Source organism: Trichophyton benhamiae, assembly GCF_000151125.1.
Source record: "Trichophyton benhamiae CBS 112371 chromosome Unknown contix00201_1.exp, whole genome shotgun sequence".
Taxonomy (NCBI): Eukaryota; Fungi; Ascomycota; class Eurotiomycetes; order Onygenales; family Arthrodermataceae; genus Trichophyton; species Trichophyton benhamiae.
The window spans coordinates 396559-419440 of NW_003315098.1; the positions used below are offsets into that span (position 1 = coordinate 396559).

The 22882-nt window shown below is 46.9% G+C and overlaps 6 protein-coding genes across 6 annotated transcripts; 3 read left to right on the forward strand and 3 right to left on the reverse strand.

Annotated features, from left to right (window-relative positions):
• Positions 1-875: 875 nt before the first annotated feature.
• ARB_00885 (uncharacterized protein) lies at positions 876-1371 on the reverse strand (the record flags this gene model as incomplete). The annotated part of the gene is made up of 2 exons (XM_003012956.1): positions 876-1182; positions 1289-1371. The coding sequence occupies 2 exons, from the start codon at positions 1369-1371 to the stop codon at positions 876-878; spliced, it is 390 nt and encodes a 129-aa protein (XP_003013002.1).
• A 660-nt stretch (positions 1372-2031) lies between these two features.
• On the reverse strand, positions 2032-7134 carry ARB_00886 (uncharacterized protein; the record flags this gene model as incomplete). The annotated part of the gene is made up of 7 exons (XM_003012957.1): positions 2032-2141; positions 2198-2412; positions 2476-2549; positions 2608-6472; positions 6530-6719; positions 6783-6915; positions 7000-7134. 7 exons carry the CDS (start codon positions 7132-7134, stop codon positions 2032-2034), a joined length of 4722 nt encoding a protein of 1573 aa, XP_003013003.1.
• A 1814-nt stretch (positions 7135-8948) lies between these two features.
• On the reverse strand, positions 8949-10484 carry ARB_00887 (uncharacterized protein; the record flags this gene model as incomplete). The annotated part of the gene is made up of 4 exons (XM_003012958.1): positions 8949-9376; positions 9433-10155; positions 10291-10370; positions 10441-10484. The coding sequence occupies 4 exons, from the start codon at positions 10482-10484 to the stop codon at positions 8949-8951; spliced, it is 1275 nt and encodes a 424-aa protein (XP_003013004.1).
• A 1532-nt stretch (positions 10485-12016) lies between these two features.
• Positions 12017-15335, forward strand: ARB_00888 (P-type ATPase, putative; the record flags this gene model as incomplete). The annotated part of the gene is made up of 9 exons (XM_003012959.1): positions 12017-12031; positions 12093-13052; positions 13217-13247; positions 13435-13566; positions 13674-13975; positions 14136-14297; positions 14461-14700; positions 14755-14917; positions 14977-15335. 9 exons carry the CDS (start codon positions 12017-12019, stop codon positions 15333-15335), a joined length of 2364 nt encoding a protein of 787 aa, XP_003013005.1.
• A 234-nt stretch (positions 15336-15569) lies between these two features.
• ARB_00889 (uncharacterized protein) lies at positions 15570-16994 on the forward strand (the record flags this gene model as incomplete). The annotated part of the gene is made up of 6 exons (XM_003012960.1): positions 15570-15937; positions 15992-16115; positions 16182-16227; positions 16287-16437; positions 16521-16648; positions 16711-16994. 6 exons carry the CDS (start codon positions 15570-15572, stop codon positions 16992-16994), a joined length of 1101 nt encoding a protein of 366 aa, XP_003013006.1.
• A 2581-nt stretch (positions 16995-19575) lies between these two features.
• On the forward strand, positions 19576-21702 carry ARB_00890 (uncharacterized protein; the record flags this gene model as incomplete). Its single annotated transcript, XM_003012961.1, has 5 exons — positions 19576-19776; positions 19859-19892; positions 19950-20106; positions 20207-20798; positions 20860-21702. The coding sequence occupies 5 exons, from the start codon at positions 19576-19578 to the stop codon at positions 21700-21702; spliced, it is 1827 nt and encodes a 608-aa protein (XP_003013007.1).
• Between the last annotated feature and the right edge of the window lie 1180 nt (positions 21703-22882).

Genomic DNA, 22882 nt, shown 5'->3' on the forward strand with positions numbered 1-22882 from the left:
TTTCTGTTCTTCGATCCACGCCTTGAGCTTCATCAGCGCCTTGTATCGATGGGATATCGTGTTCTTCGAGGTATATTGAATCAGCATAACGGCCCGTCATGGGTAAAGAGAGATCAGACAACAGAAAGTGCAGCTACCTTGTACTTTGGATCCATCTCGGCATATGTTTGGCCTTCATATTCAAAGATCGGATCCCAACCTGGTATCGATAATATTAACCTCTGACTGTGCAAAATCATACCGGCTAATTCTGGACTGCTCAACTCACCAAAACGGTTTGACCCTCGAGCAGGAACTACTTTGCCCTGTTGATTTTTTTTCATCAGCTTTATGCCTTGTCAATATTCTGGCGCAGTCCCCGAGCACTAAGGGCCCTGCGATTTATCAAAAGGGTAACATAAGGTCGGACTTTTATATCCAAAAGTCCTGGGCAGTACAGCGGTTGGTTTGACTCTTATAGATATAACATATAAATTTGACGACCCCTCTATATTACCAATTACCTTTGATAAAGGGTAGGGCTCCCTGGGTGATCCTAGTAGTAATATTTATACAGCTCACTCACCTCAGTTCTTCCTTGAAAGAGAATTGGCTCCTGTCCTGGTCCGGCGCAGAAGGCAAACGTAGCAACCGTTACAGCGGACTTGTCCTCGTATGGCTCAACCAGTTTATTGAGTCCAACATGGCCTAGCTTCTCGAGAAACCATTTTCTAGATATATGTTAACCATTAGATGCAAATATCACAGTAAAATGGAATAAACAGGTATAATTTAAGACACCCTTACATATACGGTCCTGGTAGGCCGTTAAGTGCATTAAACTCTAGGGCAGTATCGTCTGTCAATGCAGGCCCGTTGACCTGTTTATCATGAAGTCAGTAATCATCAAGGAATCGAGGGCTTATTGAGAATGATAACACATGAAATGCAGGGTTACTCACTGCTTCAGCGGCTTTACGACATTTCTCTCTAGCGATATCTTCTATCGTTCCTTGCAGCTCAGGGACATCGACGGATACACTCTCGACCTCGATGGTACCTTGAAGTATTGCCTGCACTTCGGCGAGCTTGTTTTTATTTCCTGTGACAAAGTTGATGCTTTTCATCTCGGCTTTTCCTGCTTTGAGTCTGGATATACGTAGAATGAACAGAGATATATATATATGATAGTGAAAGTTGGCACTGGAGGAACGATCTATGACTGATATTTTACGACTGCCGCAACCCCCACTAACTAAACTTAACAGCTTAACCAGTTAGGTGCAAATTAACCCGATCCGAAGCTCACGAAGGCCGTACTGGGTCGTGGTTGAAGAATATAACCAGTTTTTTGTCGACGGTAGAGAATAATTTCGCATTTATCTTGGGCATGGAAAAATCCTAGATATTGTCATCAATGTGTCGTGCTGAATTTGAACAAAACACCTCTTCTGAGCCTGAAACCCCTGGTATATACTCCGTACAGGTTTCGCCCGTAAAGTCGTCGAAGCAGCGTCTATTTTACACTTGGAAGCAAGTGAAGTGCAACAGATATAATACAGGAAACATAACAATGGGCCGATGCGAATGATAAAACAGTGCGAGGTCTCCAAACACTTTAAAGGCGCGTATGAATAAGAGGGCCACGATACGTGAAGAAGTAGAGACGAGCATAAAATCCGTTAGAGGGAGACCAAACGAACAAAGTAAAAACCCCTGGAACCAAAATATCTCGAACGGAGTAGATGGTTAAACGTAATATGGCCTTATCGGGAATCACATAGTCACAAGAGTTAGACATTACCGTGTCTCAAACAAATGAAAGAAACAAAGGAAAAGAAAAGGAAAAAGAAAAAGAAAAGAAAAAGAATAATTAATGCCCCTTTTGAAATGGAGAGGCATACGTCCACTGGAAGCTTTTCAGATGGGTTCTTTCGAAGCAAAGACAAAAACTCCAATGTCTATAAAGTCGATGGTAGCAAGGCGAAGTTGCGGGGGCCAAAGAAGGATCATTGACCATTGTGATGGGCAATATAGGGAGATACAGGGGCTTTAATCCTCTGGTGGCTCTCCCATCTCTAAGCTGTCAAGGCGGTCCTGCTGGGCCATTGCTTGGACAGAAACAATCTCTGCGAGTCGTTTAAGTCGAGGAGTTTGCAGCCCTATGGCCATGTTAGTATGGTAGCAGGAAAAATGAAGGCGTCTTAGTGGCACATACAGGATGGTGTATACGTCTCAAGTGCAGTAATGGCCCTAGGCTCAGCAATCTCATAAGGACCGCTGTCCTCCATGTCAACTGCAGTCAGAAGCAGAACATCGCTCTTCTCAGTTACACGGGACGCAACAGCTTTCATGATTTCACCATTGATAGGCTGTTCGTAATCAGCAACAAGGTACTGGTTGAGAAGTTTTTGAATCTGGTTCGGTGAGAGCCTGTAAAAGTATGTGTAAGTAATTTATCCTATGACAGCAGAGGGCGGTTGTTATAGCACTTACATCCAGCAAATATCTTGAATGATCTCTATATCGTTCAAGGTGGCCTTCTTCAGTTGAAGCAGCTTGGTTGCTTGCTGTAATGGGAAGTACGGTTAGAATAGGGCCGAATCGAATATGGGGATGGGTGCTTACCATTAGATGTTCTAGCTGTAGGGTACCCTCTGGCATATCATGGCTCTTGCACCATTCCTCAATACGGGTGATGTTGTAGTTAATTTGCAGACCACGCTTCCATGAGAGGAAATTACGTCGCATGAGCAGGTCATTGAACGCAGTGACACCAACAAGTCGGAGCAGCTCAGTGACGGTCTGGGTAATGATGGAATCTTCAAGGTAGTATGCTTTCATAGCCTTGAAAACATTGTTCAACAGGCTAAGGAGATTGTCCATGCTGTACGCAGGGTTGTTGTTGGAAGGCAGCAGTTTTCCAAGGAATCTGTTCGTCTCGCTTGTGACGAAACCCGGTAGGGACTGAGATTCGATGATGGCTGGGACAATCATCTTGAATAGCTTCTTCTTCAATCCCTTCATCCATGTGTGGTAGATGTTGAACTCCAAGGATTCCAAATCATGCTTGACGATCTCCAAAAGACGGTCGTATTCATAGTTGTCGGTCTTTTGCGCTTCATACCAGTCCTCTGCAAGGAAGACAAAGGAAAGCATTTCGTGGACGTTGGAAAGCCAGAACGCACCAGCGCTGATCGTATCTTCACTATCATGTTGCATGACCTCCTGTTGAATTGCCTGCATAACATTAGCAAGGAAGCGTTCGGATTCTTTCACGAAACCGTTATTCCACATCTCGGATGTGACCAGGTTAATGAGGTAGGATGGGAACAAGACTTCCTTCTCCGTGGGTGGTGGATCAGAGCTGGGGAGAGGAATCTTAAGATTCTTGATGAGACCCATGCTAACTTCGTCGTTAAGGGCATCTTCTTCGGAGAGAAGGTTCTCAAGTTCAATCTCCACAGAGTCGATTCCAGGAGCGAATGCTGAGTTTCGGAAATCATTGCGGCCAACTCCACCGGTGGGTATGGCCATAGAGACAGGCCTTGGGTTGTAAGCACCGCTGAAACGATGGTCGATTTCAACCTTTTCGAGCCCGGCGCTGCGTCTCTTTGGCTTGGGTTTCTTCGAAGCAACCAAGTTGATCAAACCAGATAAGCTTGGCTGAGTAGGTGCGTTTCCATTCAGGTCTCCATTGAGTCCATTGAGAGGCGCAGACCTCTTAGCAAATTCAAGCTCATCTTGCAGTTCAACAACTTGCTGGCGGAGGTAGGTCTTCTCTTGTTCGTGGACAGCAATGGCATTCTTAGCATTATCAAGTTCAAGGCTGGTAAGACGGAGAGTTTCTCGGGTTGACTTTTCTTCCTCTTGTAGTTTCTTGATAGTTGCAAGTGACTCGTTATGATTATGCTGAAGCTTCGACATTTCTTCCTCCAAAGCTGTCAAGCGGGCAGCAGTGATACCAGCCTGGTTAGCCTCAGCCTGCAATTCGCGGGACCGGGCTTCAAGAGCGTTATGCCGGCTTCTCCAGGATTTGATCTGTCCATCATAGTTCTCGAGCTGGGAAGTCAAAGACTTGTTCTGCTGCTTCAGAGATCCGAGTGACTGGGTCAACTCCACCACCTTATTTTCAAGCTTGTAGGATATCTGCTTGAGATCGCGAGCCTCCTCACGTAGAGTCTTGTACTGTCTGCGAGCCTTCTTACCACGCCACAAGTTCTGTACAATGACAACCTTGCGGCGGTAATCTCTCCATTTGCGGATTTGTCGCCATGTTCTGAAAGACCGTTGAATAACTTTCGCTGCGTTTCCATGGATACTGTCCATAATGTTTCGGCGGCAAAGGTAACCCCTCGCCAACGACTCCACGAGAATGACATTGTTTCTGATCTTGTGGTAGTATTTGCGGTCCTTCTGGCCCCTCCAGACTCGCTGGATAGTGGTCGCGGCCTTGACCTGGCGGGCTCCTTCGGCGTGCTGTCTGGCCAAGAATCCGCGAATGAGGCCTTGGAAGGCAAGAATCGAACCACGCATGGCAAGATACTTCCGTCTATAGAATTTGCATTTAAGATTCTTCTGAATCATAATGGCACATTCATTCAAGCGGGAAGTACGGAGATTCTCTAGGAAAGCAAGCATACCAGCTCGGAAGAAGATCTTAGTCAAACCAAGCTGGTACTTGTCTTGCTGTTGCTGAGTGATGTCACCCAAGGCTTTCGATAGAATAGCATGACACATGGCACGAATTTCAGATGTCCATTGCGAAGAGTGGCAAAGCATATAATACCTGAGAGCGAACTCTTCGTAAGTCCATCGGGTTGGGTAACCGGCACAACTTATTCGCACGGTCTCAAGAACACCACAAGCTCGAAGCTGACTGAGAACCATAGGGCCCTCAAACTTCCAGGCTTCCTTCGCTTCATTAGGCTTTATGCACCGGATATAATGCACATCAGTGGAGTTTATAGTGTTCATAAGCTCAATGAGGGAGGACTTGAAGATGCCTCCTAGCGTTGGCTTACGGTTAACGGCAACTCCGATCTTCCTTCCTGGGGCTGCAACGGCCCTGGAGGACATGGAGGCAGAATCCTTTTCGCGAATAGCCGTAGCAGCTTGGAGGACATCCCTGATAAAGGAGTTGGAAGAGTTCTTGAGGACTTCCATGTGCTCGTCAGGGACTGTATCCCTGTTCTTCTCAATGAAGCCATCTGACTCGTAGGTGACGTCAATGGCATAATGGCAGACGGTGAAAGAGGACTTGCCAAACCGGGGCTTCTTGTAGAACTTTTGCTTGTCAGCAGCGAAATTGTGGTGCAGCTTGTTGACGAATTGTTCGTCAGCACCCATTGGCAATCTAGACTCTTCATCAAGCAGAGCTAGAATACCCAGTTTGCCCTCAATGAGGTCAATGCATGGCTGATTGTCAGAGAAGTTGATAAAAGTCCAATCAATCTGTTCCCTAACATATTCCTCCTGTTCCAACTTGAAAACATGTTGGTTGAACTCTTGTTGCAACTTCTCATTTGCGTAATTGATACAGAACTGCTCAAAGGAGTTCTTTGCGAAATGCTCGAAACCATAGATATCGAGGACACCAATGAATGAGGTAGCTCGGCTAAGAACTTCTTCGGTTGCCAAGCTGCGGTTGATTGTCTCCACCAGCCAGTCGAAGAGGCTGGAATAGATGAATTTAGCGACCGAATCCCTGACAACGAGAGCCTGGGCCTGGTTGAGGTTTGAAATAATTTTCTCGCCTCGGGTAATGAGTTGTTTCTTCACGGTCCATTTAGCAAACTCAGTAGCATCAATACCCAGCATCTCACAGGTTCGAACCAAAGATGGCTCAGTAGGCTCGAGAGAGGAGTCATTCCTGGTAGCAACAATCTTGACATTGCCAAGGTGAAGCAACGCAGCCAAAATCTTAAAAATAGAGGCCTGTATGTCATCATCCAATCCAATGGTGGTGAGGGATTTTCTGGTGGCTTCGAGCTCAGCCTTGTCATCGACTCCATCAATGACAGGTGTTCCTCCCTGATTCAAGTAGTCAAACTCCTCGACGGTTAACAATCCCAGCTCTTGCCTCTCAGCGTCGGTAGCACCGGCAATGAGTTGATAGAAGATATGGTAGTTTCGTTCTTTCAAGGGTTGGAAGACCAGCCTCGACCGTTCTAAAAGGTATGTTCTGATTTTCGCACCAATAATGTTCGTTCGGTTATCGAAAAGAATCTCAATGTATTTACCAAATCGCGACGAGTTATCATTTCTGGTTGTCTTTGCGTTACCGAAGGCCTCCATGACGGGGTTGGTGGCTAGAATCTGTTCCTCGGTCTCACTGATAGAGTCTGCCCGTCCGGTAGAGTATGAGCCAGGTTTATCTGATGTTTCTCGGGTAGCAAAATATCTCATGATATACTTTGCACTAACGGTCTTTCCAGCACCAGATTCACCAGATACGACAATTGTTTGGTTTTGGGTGTCCCTCAACATGTCACTGCTCAAAAGTTAGTATACATGTAAGGCAAATTTGAAATTCTGAAGTGTAACTTACGCGAAAGCCTCCTCAGCAATAGCAAAGAGATGGGGGGCCTGGGAAGCTCGTTGCTTCCCAGCGTAAACTTGAACCATTTGAGGGACATAAAGAGAATCAACACGGGCAAACGGGTTGGTTGCTATAAGCACGATACCGGAGTATGTGTAGATTTCCTTCTGGTAGTACCGTAGCTTAATAGCTTGGAGGACTATATTGTGGAAATTGTAAGTATGTACCCTAATTTACTCGAGTGTTTGTAAACAGAGCATACCAGCCGGCTCGTTCAAATGAGACAAGTTCGTCAAATCTTCACTGGCCTCTAGCATCGTCGGGTTCATCAAAGGCGGCAGCTTTTCATTTGTGTCCGAATCCAGCTCCGACAGAGTTGTCTCGGTAGTTTTCGTCTATACAAACACAACATTATTAGCCCAATAATTTCGACATAAGACGATTTTTTTTCTCAGACAGAGCTCTGTCCCACGACTCACCTCTCCATTCTCCAAAGTAAACACCAGCTTCACTTTCTCCCCGTCCACTACCTTCTCAGTCACCTCAGACGCAACCCATCCCTCAGTCGGGTCTGGTTGCCACGCCCGCGTGCCGACCTCATATGTATGCACCATCTCGTGTACTCTGGTACCGGCAGGATTAAAAAACTAGTAAATAACACGAAGAAAAGACCACGATCACGGTCAACGTCACGGCTATGGTCAAACGATATCGATATCGAGAAAAGCAGGCGAAGAAAAAGCGTTTCACGTAGCCCGGCGTGGCGGGTCTAGAGCATGGTTGGCCGGCGTGCAGACAGACGTTAACACGTACAAAAAAGCGTGTGAAGACGGCTCTTCGACGGCGCTTTAATGGCTTCCTCTGCTAGTCTCCTGGTTCCAGAATTAAGGTAGAGTAGCAATAGGCGTGCCAACAAATAAAAAAAAGGGAGGTATTATTAAAAGAAGATCGCTGGCCGCGAGGTAGAAGTGTAGATGCTGCAAGAGAAAATGACGACAGCTCGAGGCGTTGTCTGTCTCTCTGTGCCTCTCGCAAACGGGCCGTTAAGAATAAAGGAACAAAGATGAAGACGAGAACACAGACGGAGACGGGAGCGGACTGGAAGGCCAAATTAGCAGGTTCTCTCGTCGAAAGTAGCGTCGAGGGTCGGTGGTCGAACTTCTTCAAGCCCCTGAAATAAGGAATTATGAGGTTTTTAGCTCGGTGAGTTGTGATAGTCACGTGAACGGCACTTTTCTAGGGTGGACGTGCTCGAACCTTTTTCAAAGGGATGATGACGAGAGAGTCTGTGAGAGATAATAATGGTGAACAGGATGAGCCAGAGGCCAGGCAGCAGAGGCGAGGCTGGAGTATCATAACTGCCGCATCGGCTTCTACGTCTACGTGCTCGGTTCGAGTGGTGCCAGGAAGTGCTTCCCACCATCATCTCGCGCTGTGCTGTCAAAAAAATAAAATACGAAGAGCGGTCGAGGGCAGACAGAAGAACACTTTTATGCCCAATTAAGGAAACATATCAAATACAAAGAATCAAGCCATACTCTCATCTCAGTCCATGCAGCTATCCCTCATCCTCGCCGTGTTTCTAGGTAAGTAAATATGAAAGATGCAGTTCGGTTACTCTGCGGTTATTGTTATTGTTGGCATTGGTCCTTTAACAAACCCCCGACGCCTATCACTATCACTGTTGCCGTCCATTCCGCCCGTCGTCTATCCATCCCTACTCCCCAGCTACTCGAGGCACAGCTTATTTATGCTGAAGGGTTGGGACGAGTAATGTCGTATCGTATAAAGGAAAGGTAACGGCCGTTGTAAAGGAAGTAAAATGTAAAATATAAGGGGAATGCAGGGGGGAGAGGAGGAAGGGAAAAAAGGGGGGGAAGAGAGAAAATCTTGATATTTTGATATTAAAGTTACTATGAGTTGGTGGATGAAGAAATGAGTAAGAGAGTATCGAGGAGGAAGATGCACATGGAAGAAATGAAATGGGGAAGCGTTCAACTATGGAAATGGAGATGGGGGATGATCAGATTAGCATGGACGTAAGGTAAAAACAAGGCGTGGAAACGAAGTACAATGCAGCAGTTCATTGGGGGAAGAGAGAGAGAAAGAGAAAAAAAAACGGGGGGGGGGGGGGAGAAGGTCGATGGGATAGAGGAGGGTGCTGGGGAGGTGTTGGGGAGAGACAAGAGATGTCGGATATGGAGTAGGATAGGTAATGGTAAGGAAGGGGCGGGGGTAGGGGCACAATAGAGTGGCCGAGGGACATCCTGTTTGTAGGCCGATTGTTAAGATAATCTTTTTTGGCTTTTTTGTGTGTTCAGTTGAGATGATATCGTTCTTTTTTAATCAACATGTTTCTTGTTTCCTCTTTTTGTGTCCCTGTTTTTTTTCGTAGTCATTGAATTTCGTTCTTTAACTTTGTTTGCACTCAGTAGCTTCCTTCTTGGGCTTTGAGCCGTCGTCCTATTCGGAGAGCTGGGTTAGTATGGCACGTTGTCTGAAGTGTCAAGGGGTAGCATACTCCTTCATCAGAGTCCTCATCATCGTCTCCTCTCTTGTCGTCCTCCTCATCGTCGTCGTCCTCATCGTCGTCATCTTCGTCATCATCCTCAAAGTCGGCCTCGAAGTTCTCCTCGATTTCTTCATATCGTAGGGCTTCACCAGTAAACCAGTCGATAGCACGGGGAATGAGCTTCTCCTTGATGTCTTCACCCAGTTGGTAGTCGAGCTCAAGACGTTCCTCGATATCAGATGCAACGTCATCGTCCTCTTCCTGTGGGGGTTTGGGGGGAGAGAAGAAGTTGAAGAAAGATTCTGTGGGGACAGTAACTTTGACAACGCGGGTCTGTTTGGTGTCTATAAATATATAGTCAGTGGCAGTCTGGACAGTTCAAGGAACTAAAAATACGTACTCTTGTTACGCTGCTTCTTGCTCTCTATCCGGACAGTGAGATCCTTGCCCTCCTTCCAGTCAATCTTCTCACCCTCCGCATGGTCGTAGATGAAGTCACCGCCATATCCGTTCTCTTCTTGGTAGTAATAAGTCTTAGCAATGGTCTTGTTGGTGAAGAACTCGTTCTCGGCGAATTCAAAGATGAGTCGGAAGCCAGGGCGGTCAAGGTACTCCATGCGAATGTCCGTTAGCTCCTTGAGGGCACCTTCGTCTCGGTCGGTGATAAGCTCGGCAAGGGAGATCTGGTTCTTCATGGCGGACAGCCAGAACTCTGGGATACCACTAGCAGGTGTCTCCTCGGACTCAACTGGAAGCTGCTTAGCCTCATTCTCCTTCTTCTCATCTTCCTCCTCGTCCTCGTCACGCTTGCCGGCCTCGACCTCCTCATCGGTAGGTTCGGCAGAACCGTTGACGATGGCAGAACGGCGCTGGTAGAGCGGGGTGTACTTGGCGAAGTACTTCTTCTCGAGCTGCAGGACTTCTTCCTGGAAGGCGGCTTCGAGCTTGGCATGTTCGGTTTGGATGCCCTTGAGGCCCGCGACACGGCGACGAACAGAGGCCGGGAGAGATTCGATGTAGCCAGATGAGCGTCCGATGATCGATCCGAGCTTGCCCTGGATCATGGAAACGAGCCCGGGGTTCTTTGCGAAGATTGAGGCGGCAGTCGCTGGGTCGAGGTTCTCTGGAGAGACGTGTCAGCGGGCTGTAACATGGGGGCTTATTACACCAAACATGGAACGATTTAGCTCGTTTCTTGCCTGAACAGCAAGAGGAAAGTACCCATGACAGAAAAGTTAGCACGAGCGGGAGTACACACCTTCTTTGATGCTGGCGATGCCAGGTTGCTGGGCGTGTGAAGAAATAGGGGCATGGTTTGCGGGCGTGTTCTGAGGGGTTCTTCAAAGTACGGTCAGCCAGGCTGTCTGGTCTTGACGGGGGGCACAACTTCGCATCAGATAACACTTACGGTGCGGTCACCTCAGCCTTCTTGCTTCTGATCGGCTCAGACATCGTGGTAGCGGGCAGCAGAGGACACGTACGAGCAGGCTAGAGACGATGTGCGAGGCGTTGCGTGTGGTGGGAGCGAGGGAGCGAGGGAGCGAGCGAGAAGGCGGTGGTTGTTGTATTTTTTCTGCGTTGAAGACTTATCAAGCAGATTTACCTTTGGTGGGCTACTTTTTTTCCTTTTGGCGTGGACGAGACTACGACGGATCGGGAAGCCAGGCTTGGCGTGTCGGACATCGACAGCAAGGCGGCCTTTTTTTGTTTGATCCTTGAGGATGGCCGGTGGATGGACTGGCTGCAGGGGAAGAGAGCAGCGAGGCGACGGCGACGCTTGATTGCTAGGCTTGTACGCTCGTGTTGGCTAGTTGTCCGTTGGGCGCCCCCGGTCCGGTCGACAGGCGTGTACAGACAGTTGATAGCACGGTACTCTGTATGACAGACAGACACTCATTCTCCGGACGGACGAGCTAACTACACCACCCGCACGCTCTGGCTAGGGCTACCTATGGAGAGACGGAAGAGCACTGCGAGGCTGCTACTAATCCTCAGCTAAGCCCTACCTATATGATAGCTACTATGCGATATCATAGTCTCCAGCGTCCAAACAATGTTGATACACGTCCCTTCCATCCGTCCTGGTGATAGCTATCACATCATTCTCGCCAAAGAGGGAATTAAGCCATTGTCTAGACCGTCCCTGGAATGCCTCCCACAGCCCGACCCAGACATGTGGTGTTGTTGACCGCCATCAATTCCATGAATTTCCATCAGTAGAATAGTTACAGTGGAACTGGTGGGCCAGAGAGGAGACACCGTCCAAAGAGATGATCCCATAGCTAACTCGCTGAGAGAAGTGGATTTTCGACGCCAGCCATGGAGAATTAGTTGGTTAGCTGCAGTTCTTGACTCTGGGGTACCGGCTGAGCGGCCTGGGTGTTCACCAGGGGTTCATGCTGGGCTCGTCAGCAAACTAAAGCGTAGCCTGTCGTCCGTCCACAGCTACGAAGCATGAGACTTATCCAGCCTATCTTCGTCTTCTTCTTCTTCTCTCTCTCTCCATCTCCCTATAGAGCTGTCTTACTCATTCCCTCTCTCCTGACTCCCTAAGCTCCTCTTCTTTGTCGTCTTTTATCTCCGTCCCGCAGCCTGCAAGCTTCAAGGCTTATCGCAAGCCACATCACGTGGAGATAACCATGGAAGACCCCTGGCCCCGTGACTTGGCAATTCGTCTCCATGGCTCATCAAGGTTGAAAGCTCTGGAAAGCTTGAAGAAGAATGTTGTTTTACGCCCTCGAGCTTGATCCATAGCACCTGGAGACATCTACTTGGGCCAGATAGGATGCAGCGTGCGCTCCAGAGCTGCCCCAGATGGATGACGAACATACTAACGGCGAGGACCACCATGATCGGCCTCGACCGCAGAGCATCTACCGCAGCAGCTTCATGCGGAGCAGGTACTGTTCTCGTTACCCATCTTGTTTTGAGATGATAGTATAGGCTAATGACCTAATAGGACGAGCCTGCTGTCTGATGTAGAAATGGCGCAAGAAGAAGTGAGCTGGACAACCCATGCAGTTCGGGAGGAAAACAACCGGCTAATGACCACACTTTCAGGTTTATGCCGGCCCTATATCTGAGAGCATTCCCTCAAGCGTTGCATCCTTCGTGCGCCGTCGTTCCCGTCGTGAATCGAACGTCAGTTTTACCTACTTTCAGGAGAATAACGGGTCATTTGTATGGCCTGATGACCGTGACGAGGAAGCGGTTATCGAACCGGACCAGCTTGAAAACGGGGACCTACGTATCCATCGTATTCGTTCGGACGAGCATGATGATCACACCCTCGAGCGAGACCATGAAGATGACCAGGAAGCCGATGTTGAGACTCCCTTCCGCCCCTCTAGCTATTTTGGTCCGACCCCTTCGCATGACTCTGCTGAAGACCCCTTGCTTTGGCGCCGTGCATCTTCCACGGACCACCATCGTGGAGGGAAGACATCAGACGGTATTATCAGCCAGAAGATATACATTGCCTCCGAGGACCTTACCGCCGCCATTGCAGGGTTCTCAACCAGCATGGCCGGCTTGGCTACGTACCTTGCCATCTGCGTTTTCACTTGTGGTCTCGGCTATCTCATCTTTAGATGGGTCCCGAAATGGCGAGTGTCATTGATAGGTACTCCAACGCCACTGTATAAGTGTCAATGGGTCGCTATTGAAAACCAATGGGGTCAATTCACTATACAGGATATCCAGAACCAGCCGTACGGGCGCCAACTCTCTACCGTTTTTGGGAGGGGAAACAAAGAAGGTACTGCTGCTAACTACGAGTATGATGATGATCCTATAATGCCAAATTTACGATATCTGGATTACCATTACGTTCGGTTCTTCTATCAACCCGTGCAAGACAGGTTTAGTATTAGCGGGACTTGGGCGGACCCTGCATGGGCTGATGTGAAACTCCTACGCCGTGGATTGGATGCAGACGAAAGAGAGAGCCGGGAGCAAGTGTTCGGCGCAAATATTATTGATATCCAGGCCAAGACTATTCCGCAGATACTGCTGGATGAAGTATGCTTTTCCTATAAATTTAACCACTCCTTAAAATTCATCTAACTAATATCTCGCCAGGCATTCCACCCTTTCTATATCTTCCAGATTGCGAGCTTGACCCTTTGGTCAATGGATGAATACTATTATTATGCCACTTGTATTTTCTTTATCTCTGTGTTCAGCATAACGGCAACCGCCATCGAAACCAGATCAGTACGTTACTCCCCATATCTAGAAAACTTCCAATTACATACATACTAACGTTTCAGACAATGCGACGCTTGCGTGAGATTGCACACTTTGAGTGCGAGATTCGAGTGTTAAGAAGCGGATTCTGTAGGTTGACTAGGATTCCGGGGTTATACCTAATTCTAATGTTATTTTTTTTGCCTACTAATAGGGACAACTGTACCTTCAACTGAGCTGATACCTGGCGACGTGTTCGAGATTTCCGACCCATCTCTAACTCAAATACCCTGCGACTGCCTCCTACTCTCGGGTGACTGCATTGTCAACGAGAGCATGCTAACAGGTTCGAGCTAATTTATTAACTTCTTAACCCAGATACAGTTAGCTAATAATTTCCAACAGGAGAATCTGTTCCTGTCTCAAAATTTCCTGTAACTGACCATTCTTTAGCCCAGCTAAATCTAGCTGCCACTTCAGTTGATCCAGGAGTTGCCAGGCATTTCTTGTTCTGTGGCACAAAGCTTATTCGTGCCAGAAGGCCCCAAGATCCCGCAGATGATGAAGCGGCCGCTCTCGCCATGGTCGTGCGGACAGGCTTCAACACTACGAAGGGTGCCCTGGTTAGATCAATGCTGTTCCCTAAACCATCAGGTTTCAAATTCTACCAGGACTCTTTCCGGTACATTTCTGTGATGGCTACCGTTGCAGCTGTTGGATTTATTGTTTCGTTTGTCAATTTCATTCGTCTAAAGGTGAGAATTTTGTCCTTGCCCCGATTGGCAACTGTAGTTAATATTTGTCTTAGATTGTTTGGCACACAATCATTGTTCGGGCACTTGACCTTATTACCATTGTCGTACCTCCAGCCTTACCGGCGACTCTTACAATTGGAATCAACTTCGCCATATCCAGGCTCAAATCCCAACAGATATTCTGCATAAGTCCACAAAGGTACTTTCTAGACAGGAGCTTCTTTGTATACATGTTACTAATTTTGATAGGGTTAATGTTGCCGGAAAGCTTGATGTTGTCTGCTTTGATAAGACTGGAACTTTGACTGAAGATGGCCTTGATGTACTCGGAGTTAGACTCAGTCATCAACGAGAGCAAAGGCGGGTTTCCCTACTATAAACATCAAGATGTAAACTAATCGAATTTTCAATACAGGTTCAGCGATCTTCTAACAGATGCCTCACTCATTTTACCTCAGTTACGCTCTGATCGGGATCCTACCCAGGATTACGGCCCAAATACGGCCATTCTTTACACCATGGCGACTTGCCATTCACTAAGGATGATAGACGGAGAACTAATAGGCGACCCTCTAGATGTTAAGATGTTTGAATTTACAAGCTGGTCCTACGAAGAAGGTAGCCACAACACTGCAGAAGTATATGAGGATTATGAAAATATCTCTCCATCTATTGCAAGATCTCCGCTCAATTTTGCTCCTCCAAATGATGCCGGACCAACGCCTGTGAGTTTGTTATTATTCCTAGAATCATGAGTGCAATTCTAACTTGATATCTAGGAAGCAAGTAATGCTACTGAGTTATCCATCCTTCGCATTTTTGAATTTGTCTCTCAACTCCGCCGAGCTAGTGTTGTAGTACGCCAACCAGGTAGTGATGGGGTTGACATATTCGTTAAAGGGGCCCCAGAGTGCATGAAAGATATATGCATTCCTAAAAGCTGTGAGAACTTATGCGCTTGAACATGCATGCATACATTCATTACTAACTCTCAACCTAAGTGCCACCCGACTTTTCTGAACTCTTGAATTACTACACCCATCGCGGGTTCCGAGTTATTGCCTGTGCAACCAAACATATCCCGCAGTTTTCACTTCGAGACATCTTTTCCATGAGTAGGGCGGATGCCGAATCAGACCTTGAATTTATTGGCTTCATCATCTTTGAGAACAAACTAAAGCCTACTTCGAAGGGTGTTATTACCGAGCTACATGAAGCTGGTATTCGCAGTGTAATGTGTACGGGCGATAATATTTTGACAGCCGTCAGCGTTGCAAGGGAGTGTGGCTTTGTTGAGGGCGCCGCCCCTTGCTTTGTTCCTTACTTTGTTGAGGGTAAGCTTCCACTCCGAACCATTTAATGATTTTATGCACTAACGAGAAACAAGGGTGCTCCTCGGACCCAGACGCTCGTCTTTGCTGGCAGAGCATCGATAACCCCGATCACCAGCTTGATGAGAATACTTTAACGGTATAGCTCTTGACCCTTGTTTCTGCCGGAACCCTCCAGTTTTCTCTTCTTATCTAACTTCCAATAGCCGCTTCCACACAGCTCAGTGACAGACGTGTCCGTTCCTTATAATCACTACAATAAAATGACCTACGCCATTGCAGTAACTGGAGATGTGTTTCGCTGGGTTGTTGACTATGGCTCCGAAGGGGTGCTGAATAGGGTACGTTCTGCTCTCTCCATAATGCTGTGTATGAACAATGTCGCTAAGACAGAACAGATGCTCGTTCGTGGCCAAGTCTTTGCTCGAATGTCCCCTGATGAAAAGCATGAGCTTGTTGAGAAGCTTCAATCCCTTGACTACGGTTGTGGATTCTGCGGGGATGGTGCCAATGACTGCGGTGCTCTTAAGGCCGCAGACGTGGGCATATCTCTTTCTGAAGCAGAGGCTTCAGTTGCTGCCCCATTCACTAGTAGGATCTTTGATATATCATGCGTTCCAAAACTCATCAGGTATGTCAACGCACTTGCCATCCATCTATTTGATTTCCGCTAATAGAAATCTAGGGAAGGAAGAGCAGCATTAGTTACAAGCTTTTGCTGTTTCAAGTACATGAGTCTTTACTCTGCCATTCAGTTTACTTCTGTCAGCTTCCTTTACGCAACTGCTTCGAATCTGGGGGATTTCCAGGTAAGTCTTTAAACTCAATGGTTTCCCCTTCTGTTTAGTTGAGCGGTTCTAACCGTCTGGGTATAGTTTCTCTACATTGACCTGGTGATAATTTTGCCTGTGGCTATATTCAGTAAGTCAATGCCGGCACTAAAATGAATACAATACATGACTAACTCTAACTCTTCGTAGTGGGGTGGATTGGTGCCAGCCCAGTTCTATGCCGCAAGAGACCAACTGCAAACCTTGTTTCACGGAAGGTCTTAACTCCTCTGCTTGGACAAATTCTTATATGCATTCTCATTCAAGCCACTGCTTATGAGACTGTGCAAATTCCTGAATGGTAAGGATTATATACCTTTAAACCGTTGTCCTTATTCTGCCTTTAGTATTGACGACCCTTAGGTATATCCCGCCAAAAATTAGCCATGAGGATACCAACATCAAGAACTCACAAAATACCGCTCTGTTCCTTGTCTCCTGCTACCAGTATGTATTCTCGGGTGTCGTTCTGAGTGCTGGCAGGCCATTCCGAAAGCCAGCAACCTCTAATGGTATGTTACCTTCATCCAAATTGATCCTAAAGCAACCGCCAGTGCCTAATGCGATCTCTTAGTTCCGTTCGTGGCCACAATTATCATTATTCTTCTCTTCTCTTCTTATATGCTCTTCCAACCCGCCAAATGGCTGTACAAGCTGATGGAGCTTACATACATGTCCCCTGAGTTCAAGACCTGGATTTTAATCCTTGCATTGGGCGGTTTTGCAGCCGCATGGGTTTGTGAGAACCACATATTCCCCAAACTTGCACGCGGCATTGGACGCTTAAATCGCTGGTTACGTCCACATACGAAAAAGCAACGTCGTCGATACAAGGTCCTGCTTGAGGGCGGTCAATAACAGATAACTGGGCCTTAGTATATATAGATTTTGGCTCGTATTTTTGTACATATAGCGGGAACCACCTGCTTGCATTGTTTCTACGATTCGTGGGTTGATACCTTTTTGCCAAACATATAGCTTGGATAGAGGGCAATGGTTGAAAGTACGATAGATAGTGTAATTGAATTCCTCCGGTTGAGAAAGCCCTTATCGTTGCTACATCGTGTAGTATCCGTAAGCTAAAAGTGCCATTGAACAATGCTTTCTATGAAATATATACAACACATGGACCGCAGAAAACGTTATTCTTGGTGATACAAAGTGTTATCGCAAGTTATTGTAAAATTGCCGCGCGAGCAATCCTATCAACAGGGCTTTGCGCCTGCTTCACACTCTCAGAACCCATCTGTGTGCGGGCGCCGCTCGCAGGGGAATAACACCACTTGGATTCCTTTTCGATAAAATATAGCCGGGCAGTAAAAAAGGACCGAAGAAATGCGCCGAGAGTACTCCATAATTTAATGATCCCAAGGGTGCTTCCAGCCAAGGAGAACAGGGCCGTCTTTCTTTGCGCGGTACATCAACTAGTTTGAACGTTGCCGTGTTAGCTCCTCCACACAAAGGTACACCGACAGCCCAATTCGGTTCTTTTAACAGCTGCGGATATAGATTGTGAGCAAAACATACCCAAAACCACATGCTAGCACCAAGAGCAGTTGCAGCGAATCTGTACAGCGGAGGCCCTGGAGGCACCTTGATAGGGTGGTTGTTGGTTGAGGGCATGATGGAGGGACTTCGATTGGTATTCTGCAGTAAAAGAGAATTAGAAGGAGTCGATATGGCGCACTTGACTGTATTTAACACACCTGGATAATCCCGCCAGATCACTGAGTTCAGAAATGCGACAAGCTTCCGGTCGTTCGTGATAGTTGCTTCTCCGTCGTCCTTGTAATTCGAGCATTGACTTCCATCACCAGTGCCGGGATTTGAAGATCACGTGCTTAAAGCGGATAATACAAAATCCCCGCCGTGGTAAGATCACATGATATTAATTCACGTGATGTTATGGAAGGGCACGGGCCTCTCAAAACCGTCTCAGCTTTGAGGCTTTTGAGGCTTTGCAAAGTACTTTGAAGTTTTGTGAATTGATGAATTATTCGTCTCCGAATTAATTCCATACCACAGCCAGTATGCCAGTGTATAAGGTCTACCTACTCTCCAAATATAGGCTTGAACACCCATCTTCGCTTTTACATTATTTGCGAAACCCACGCATTCGGGCACTAATTTCCTAGAAAAGAGACCCATGCATGCAATCTGGCAGTCCTTTAAATGCGCGTTTCCATCCCTTCTAGCAGTGAAATCCCAAATGTTGGAACATCTCTTGACCCCTATTTTAAGTTCAAAACAACAGAGGCTGTCTGAACGGTGGAGAAGACAGGCCTTGTGCCTACGAGGCCAAGCTGCAACGCGAAATTCCCAGCAGAAAGATATTAGGAACGGTTGATAATGCAAATTCACCTCATTGGTAGTTCGGGTCTGCACCAGTATTTCATCCAGTCGAGAGAGCCACCAAGCCACATTTGAGTACGTTCAGCCAAAGCTACCACACCGGCTACCAAGATGCGCCGTCCAGTTTATATTACAATAATCATTCTTCGCCAATCCAATGTATGGAGTACAGCATGCAGATTAAATCCTTTAATATCCATTTTCAGGTCGATATCATGCCATGTTGGATACCCGCACTAGCCTGCCTTTCTTGTCTAGATCAGGGCACGGAGTACAAGTTATTGTTATCCTGTCGCACCATCTTACCATCTCATTATGGTAAACGCCAGCTATCTATATATCAAAGCTGCCTGGTTGCCTTGAAACTACAGGGCTAAAGAGAAAGAGGGGAGATCTGCACATGAATTGGCGGGCCAACTAGCCAGCCGGTATTTCAATGGTGACCAACCCCAAAGCTGGTCGGCTCTTTGGCAGATGACTGTTATTCATGCGAATTAGAACATGCAGAGATCGACAATCCAGTCACTCCACTCATTTGGTATGCTGTGCAATTAGGCATTCAGCTGTCTCTACATGTGCTGATTGGTTAACTTATATGGAGTTGTTTATCACCCTCACTGGGCTGGCTGAAATTCCCCGCGTTCCATTATCCAGAATCTCGCACCAACTCACCGTAAATGGATAATCAATTTATTCAGGTTGCGCCTCTAAAGGGAGTTTACAGATGGTTACCCCACTCTGATATGCTATCAATGGCCTGTATGCAGTTTCTCGACCAATTAAGTGACATGGGAATAAGAGCGAATCGAGCCGTGGACAGTTTCATACAATCTATATTGTATGCATATATTATCTAGGCCTAAAAATCTGACTGACTTCTTTCCCAACTTTATACGGTCACACAGGGGAGGGGAGGGCATGGCGATCATGGCAACCGCAAGTTTGGTATTCATTCGAATCATGAAATAACCACGCAATATTCTATAATATATAGCTATGTGCTATATATACTGCTCTCCGGCCTTGATGGAGATAGGCATTTCTGCCTCGCTTGCATCAGCTACACCGCAGCGATCAGAGCAACAAAATGCTTTTGCTATCGGTTTTCACAGTGATTCTCCAGTCAACCTCACTGGTTGCTGCATCCGCGATACCTCCTGGAACCAATGGCCGTCATACAGCAGCGCAAAAAGGCCGTGGGATTAGCATTGCTAGTGAAAGCCAGTATTGCAATGATAAAGCAGTTGAGTTATTCAAAAATAATTTGGAGGCTACTGCGGCGGATGCAGTAAGTCGAATTCCTATGCCATTGAAGCAGCTATCTCAGATAATGAGCCCGGACGTTAACTCATCGCGTTCGTGGCCGCTAGATCATAGCTACAGTTTTTTGCATTGGAACTGTTGGTAGGTGACCTTCCGAGAACCTTGTTAAAATGCCCTGATATGCTAAAGCTTAAGTAGCAATGTATCACAGCGGAATTGGGGGTGGAGGCTTTGCTCTGGTGAAACATCCAAAGGGCTTTGAAGCTATTGATTTCAGAACAACCGCACCTAGTCTAGCAACCGATGAATATTACGATGATCCTCACCATGATGTCCACGTAGGGGGTGCATCAGTGTAAGTGTTCTCCTTTCTTCGCTTTTCAAAAATTTATATATCCTTCAACCCTTACTAAAACTGCGGAAAGCGGTGTTCCAGGTGAGCTTCGGGGACTCAGAAAGATTTACAAGTATGCAAAATTGGACTGGAAAAAGCTCTTCGGACCCGCTATCCAAGCAGCGAAGGGCGATTTCAAAGCAAATGAAGACTTGATGTACTTTGTCAAACGCGTCGCGAGGGACTTACCTCGTGATCGGGATGTGCTTCCGCCAGATGATAGTTGCGGCTGGTTTAAACAATACCCTTGGAACGAAACATTTTGCCCTGGGGGCCAATTGATATCGGAGGGTACCCCGTTGAACCGGTCGAAATACGCTGAGACACTGGAAGCAATTGCGAACAGTGGGAACGAAGGTACCTTTTACAAGGGAACAATCGCAGATCACACTTATGAAACCCTGAAGGGAAGATCAAGCCTAATGTCGAAAGAGGACCTGGAGAACTACGAGGCCAAAACGCGAAAGCATGTTAGCATTAACTACCGGGGCCACACAGTTACAAGCACGCCGATACCTACGAGTGGAACGATCGTTCTTAGCATCTTAAAGCTTTTGGAAAAATTCCCTGGTCGACATGGCGCTTTCCAACCTGGGGCCGATGGACCCAGCACCCATTGGCTGCTTGAAGCAATAAGATATGGCTATGCTCAGGTATGATTACATTACTGCTACGTCTATACACAAATCTGTGTAGTTAACCTGTGCGCTATAGAGATCCAGATTGGGGGACCCTGACCCCAAATTCTTCCCTACTATCGACATGGACAAATATCAAGAATGGTTACTCAATGCGGACAGTGGATTTCCCCATGAAGTTACCATCAAGGACAGGACCCTACGGGACATCCTTGAGTACCTAGTACCATACATTGGAGCCGACCAAGCCATTCCCGGCCTGTCAAACGATACTGTGAAATATAGTGGAGGAACGTCTCATGTCGTTGCTTTGGACAACGATGGTTTAGCCATATCGCTTACGACCAGCGTCGGCGAATGGTTCGGAAGCAGAGTCATGGACCCTACAACTGGGATTATTTTTGGTGATGACATGTCTGACTTTCAGCGCAAGAAGCACCCGGAAAATCCACTGGAGTTTGCAAATAACCATATCCAAGGAGGTAAAAGGCCTCTTTCCGGAATGTCGCCTACCATCGTTACAAATGAGCAGGGCGAAGTGTATTTTGTTACAGGATCTGCTGGTGGGACGCGAATTCCCACTGCTACCTTACAAACAATAGTCAATGTTATCGATAGGGGGATGTCAGCTGGAGACGCTATTAGCTCACCACGTTTGCATGATCAGCTCAATCCGAATGTCACGGAGTTTGATCTATCGCTAACAAACGACAAGAGGATGTACGACAAACAAATCGTGAGAGACATGCGAGACAGAGATCATCCATTTACGTGGGTTGAGCCGGGATTCTCTGCAGCCCAGGCTATTAGACGGGTACCTGGAAAGGCCCCTGAAGCATCTGGAGAGGAGTGGCAGGGTGATTCAGGGGGATGTATCTGGTGGGATGAAGTCAAAGATTGTAAGTTCAAGTCCAGCTAACTAGGTATTTAGATACATAGTTGGTACCTACTGAAAAATGGAACCCATAACAATGATACTACTTTTCACTTAAACGTGCAATACTCCACCATTGTCGCTATCGGCTATTAGGCTGCTCTACATTATAAAACCGGGTTAACTCGTCCTGAGGAACACCGGGCAAGCCCCTACCTGTCACATGGCACCTAAAAGGCGTCACAGCTGGGGCTACTCAAACGTGGAAGTATGGAGTACATATTTCCCCTATACCAGCACATGATATTGTTATTCAGGCTGCAGGATGTATGGATAAATCAAGCTCAAGACTTCCGATCTGACGGAGGCCAGCGCACCAGTTTGCACCTTGTAGTATATCGTACACGGAAAGAAAGGAAAGGAAACTGGAGCATCTGGCAACCTCCCTGGCTTGTACACAATTGATGTTAGTATTGTGTCGAACCCCTGGGCCAAAAAGCGAAGACCCCTAATTGGCTGCAGAGAGAGTCGTTAGTTATCATTGGATGTGGGCTGCTGGTAACCAGTTAAAGCAACACCTCTTCTACCAGCAACACCAGTGACCGGCATAGGAACTTATGAAGAAGGAACGCGGACATTCGAGCCTGTAATGACTTTGATGTCGTTGAAAATGTCTTCCCAGCCGATGAAAAGGCCCCATCCAAGATCCTGAATTACCAGCGTAAAATAACCACCAGGACTAATAGAACTTGCAGAATTCCTTCCCAGCCGATTCTCATTGACTTCAATCAAAGCCCAGTCCAAGAAATGTTCTTGGTCGGTAGCTCGGAATCCAGATGCTCAGAAGAGCCTTCGGTTCGCCTCTTTCTTGTAAGTGGTGAACTTGCTGATGACGAGTACGAAGTGTAAGCATTAGCGAAACAGACTTCTTTTGACAATAACTGACGAGAAAACGACATGTCTGTAGACAAGTTAGAACACCGGAAAGCAATAGCCTGCTTGGATAGCTTGTTGTGGATCGACAGGTAAAATGGGTAGCTTGTGGCAGCCTCGAAGATAATTTGGAGCCAGGGAGCAGAGAAGCAGAGACACAGATAAAAAGAGATGTGCGAAAACGGTGTTGATAAGGAAGGTTAGGCAGATCGAATTCAAAAATCTACTTAAAGTTATATAGTCGAGTTAACAGTCGATCATGTCATACCAACTTCACTGCTATGTGTGATTC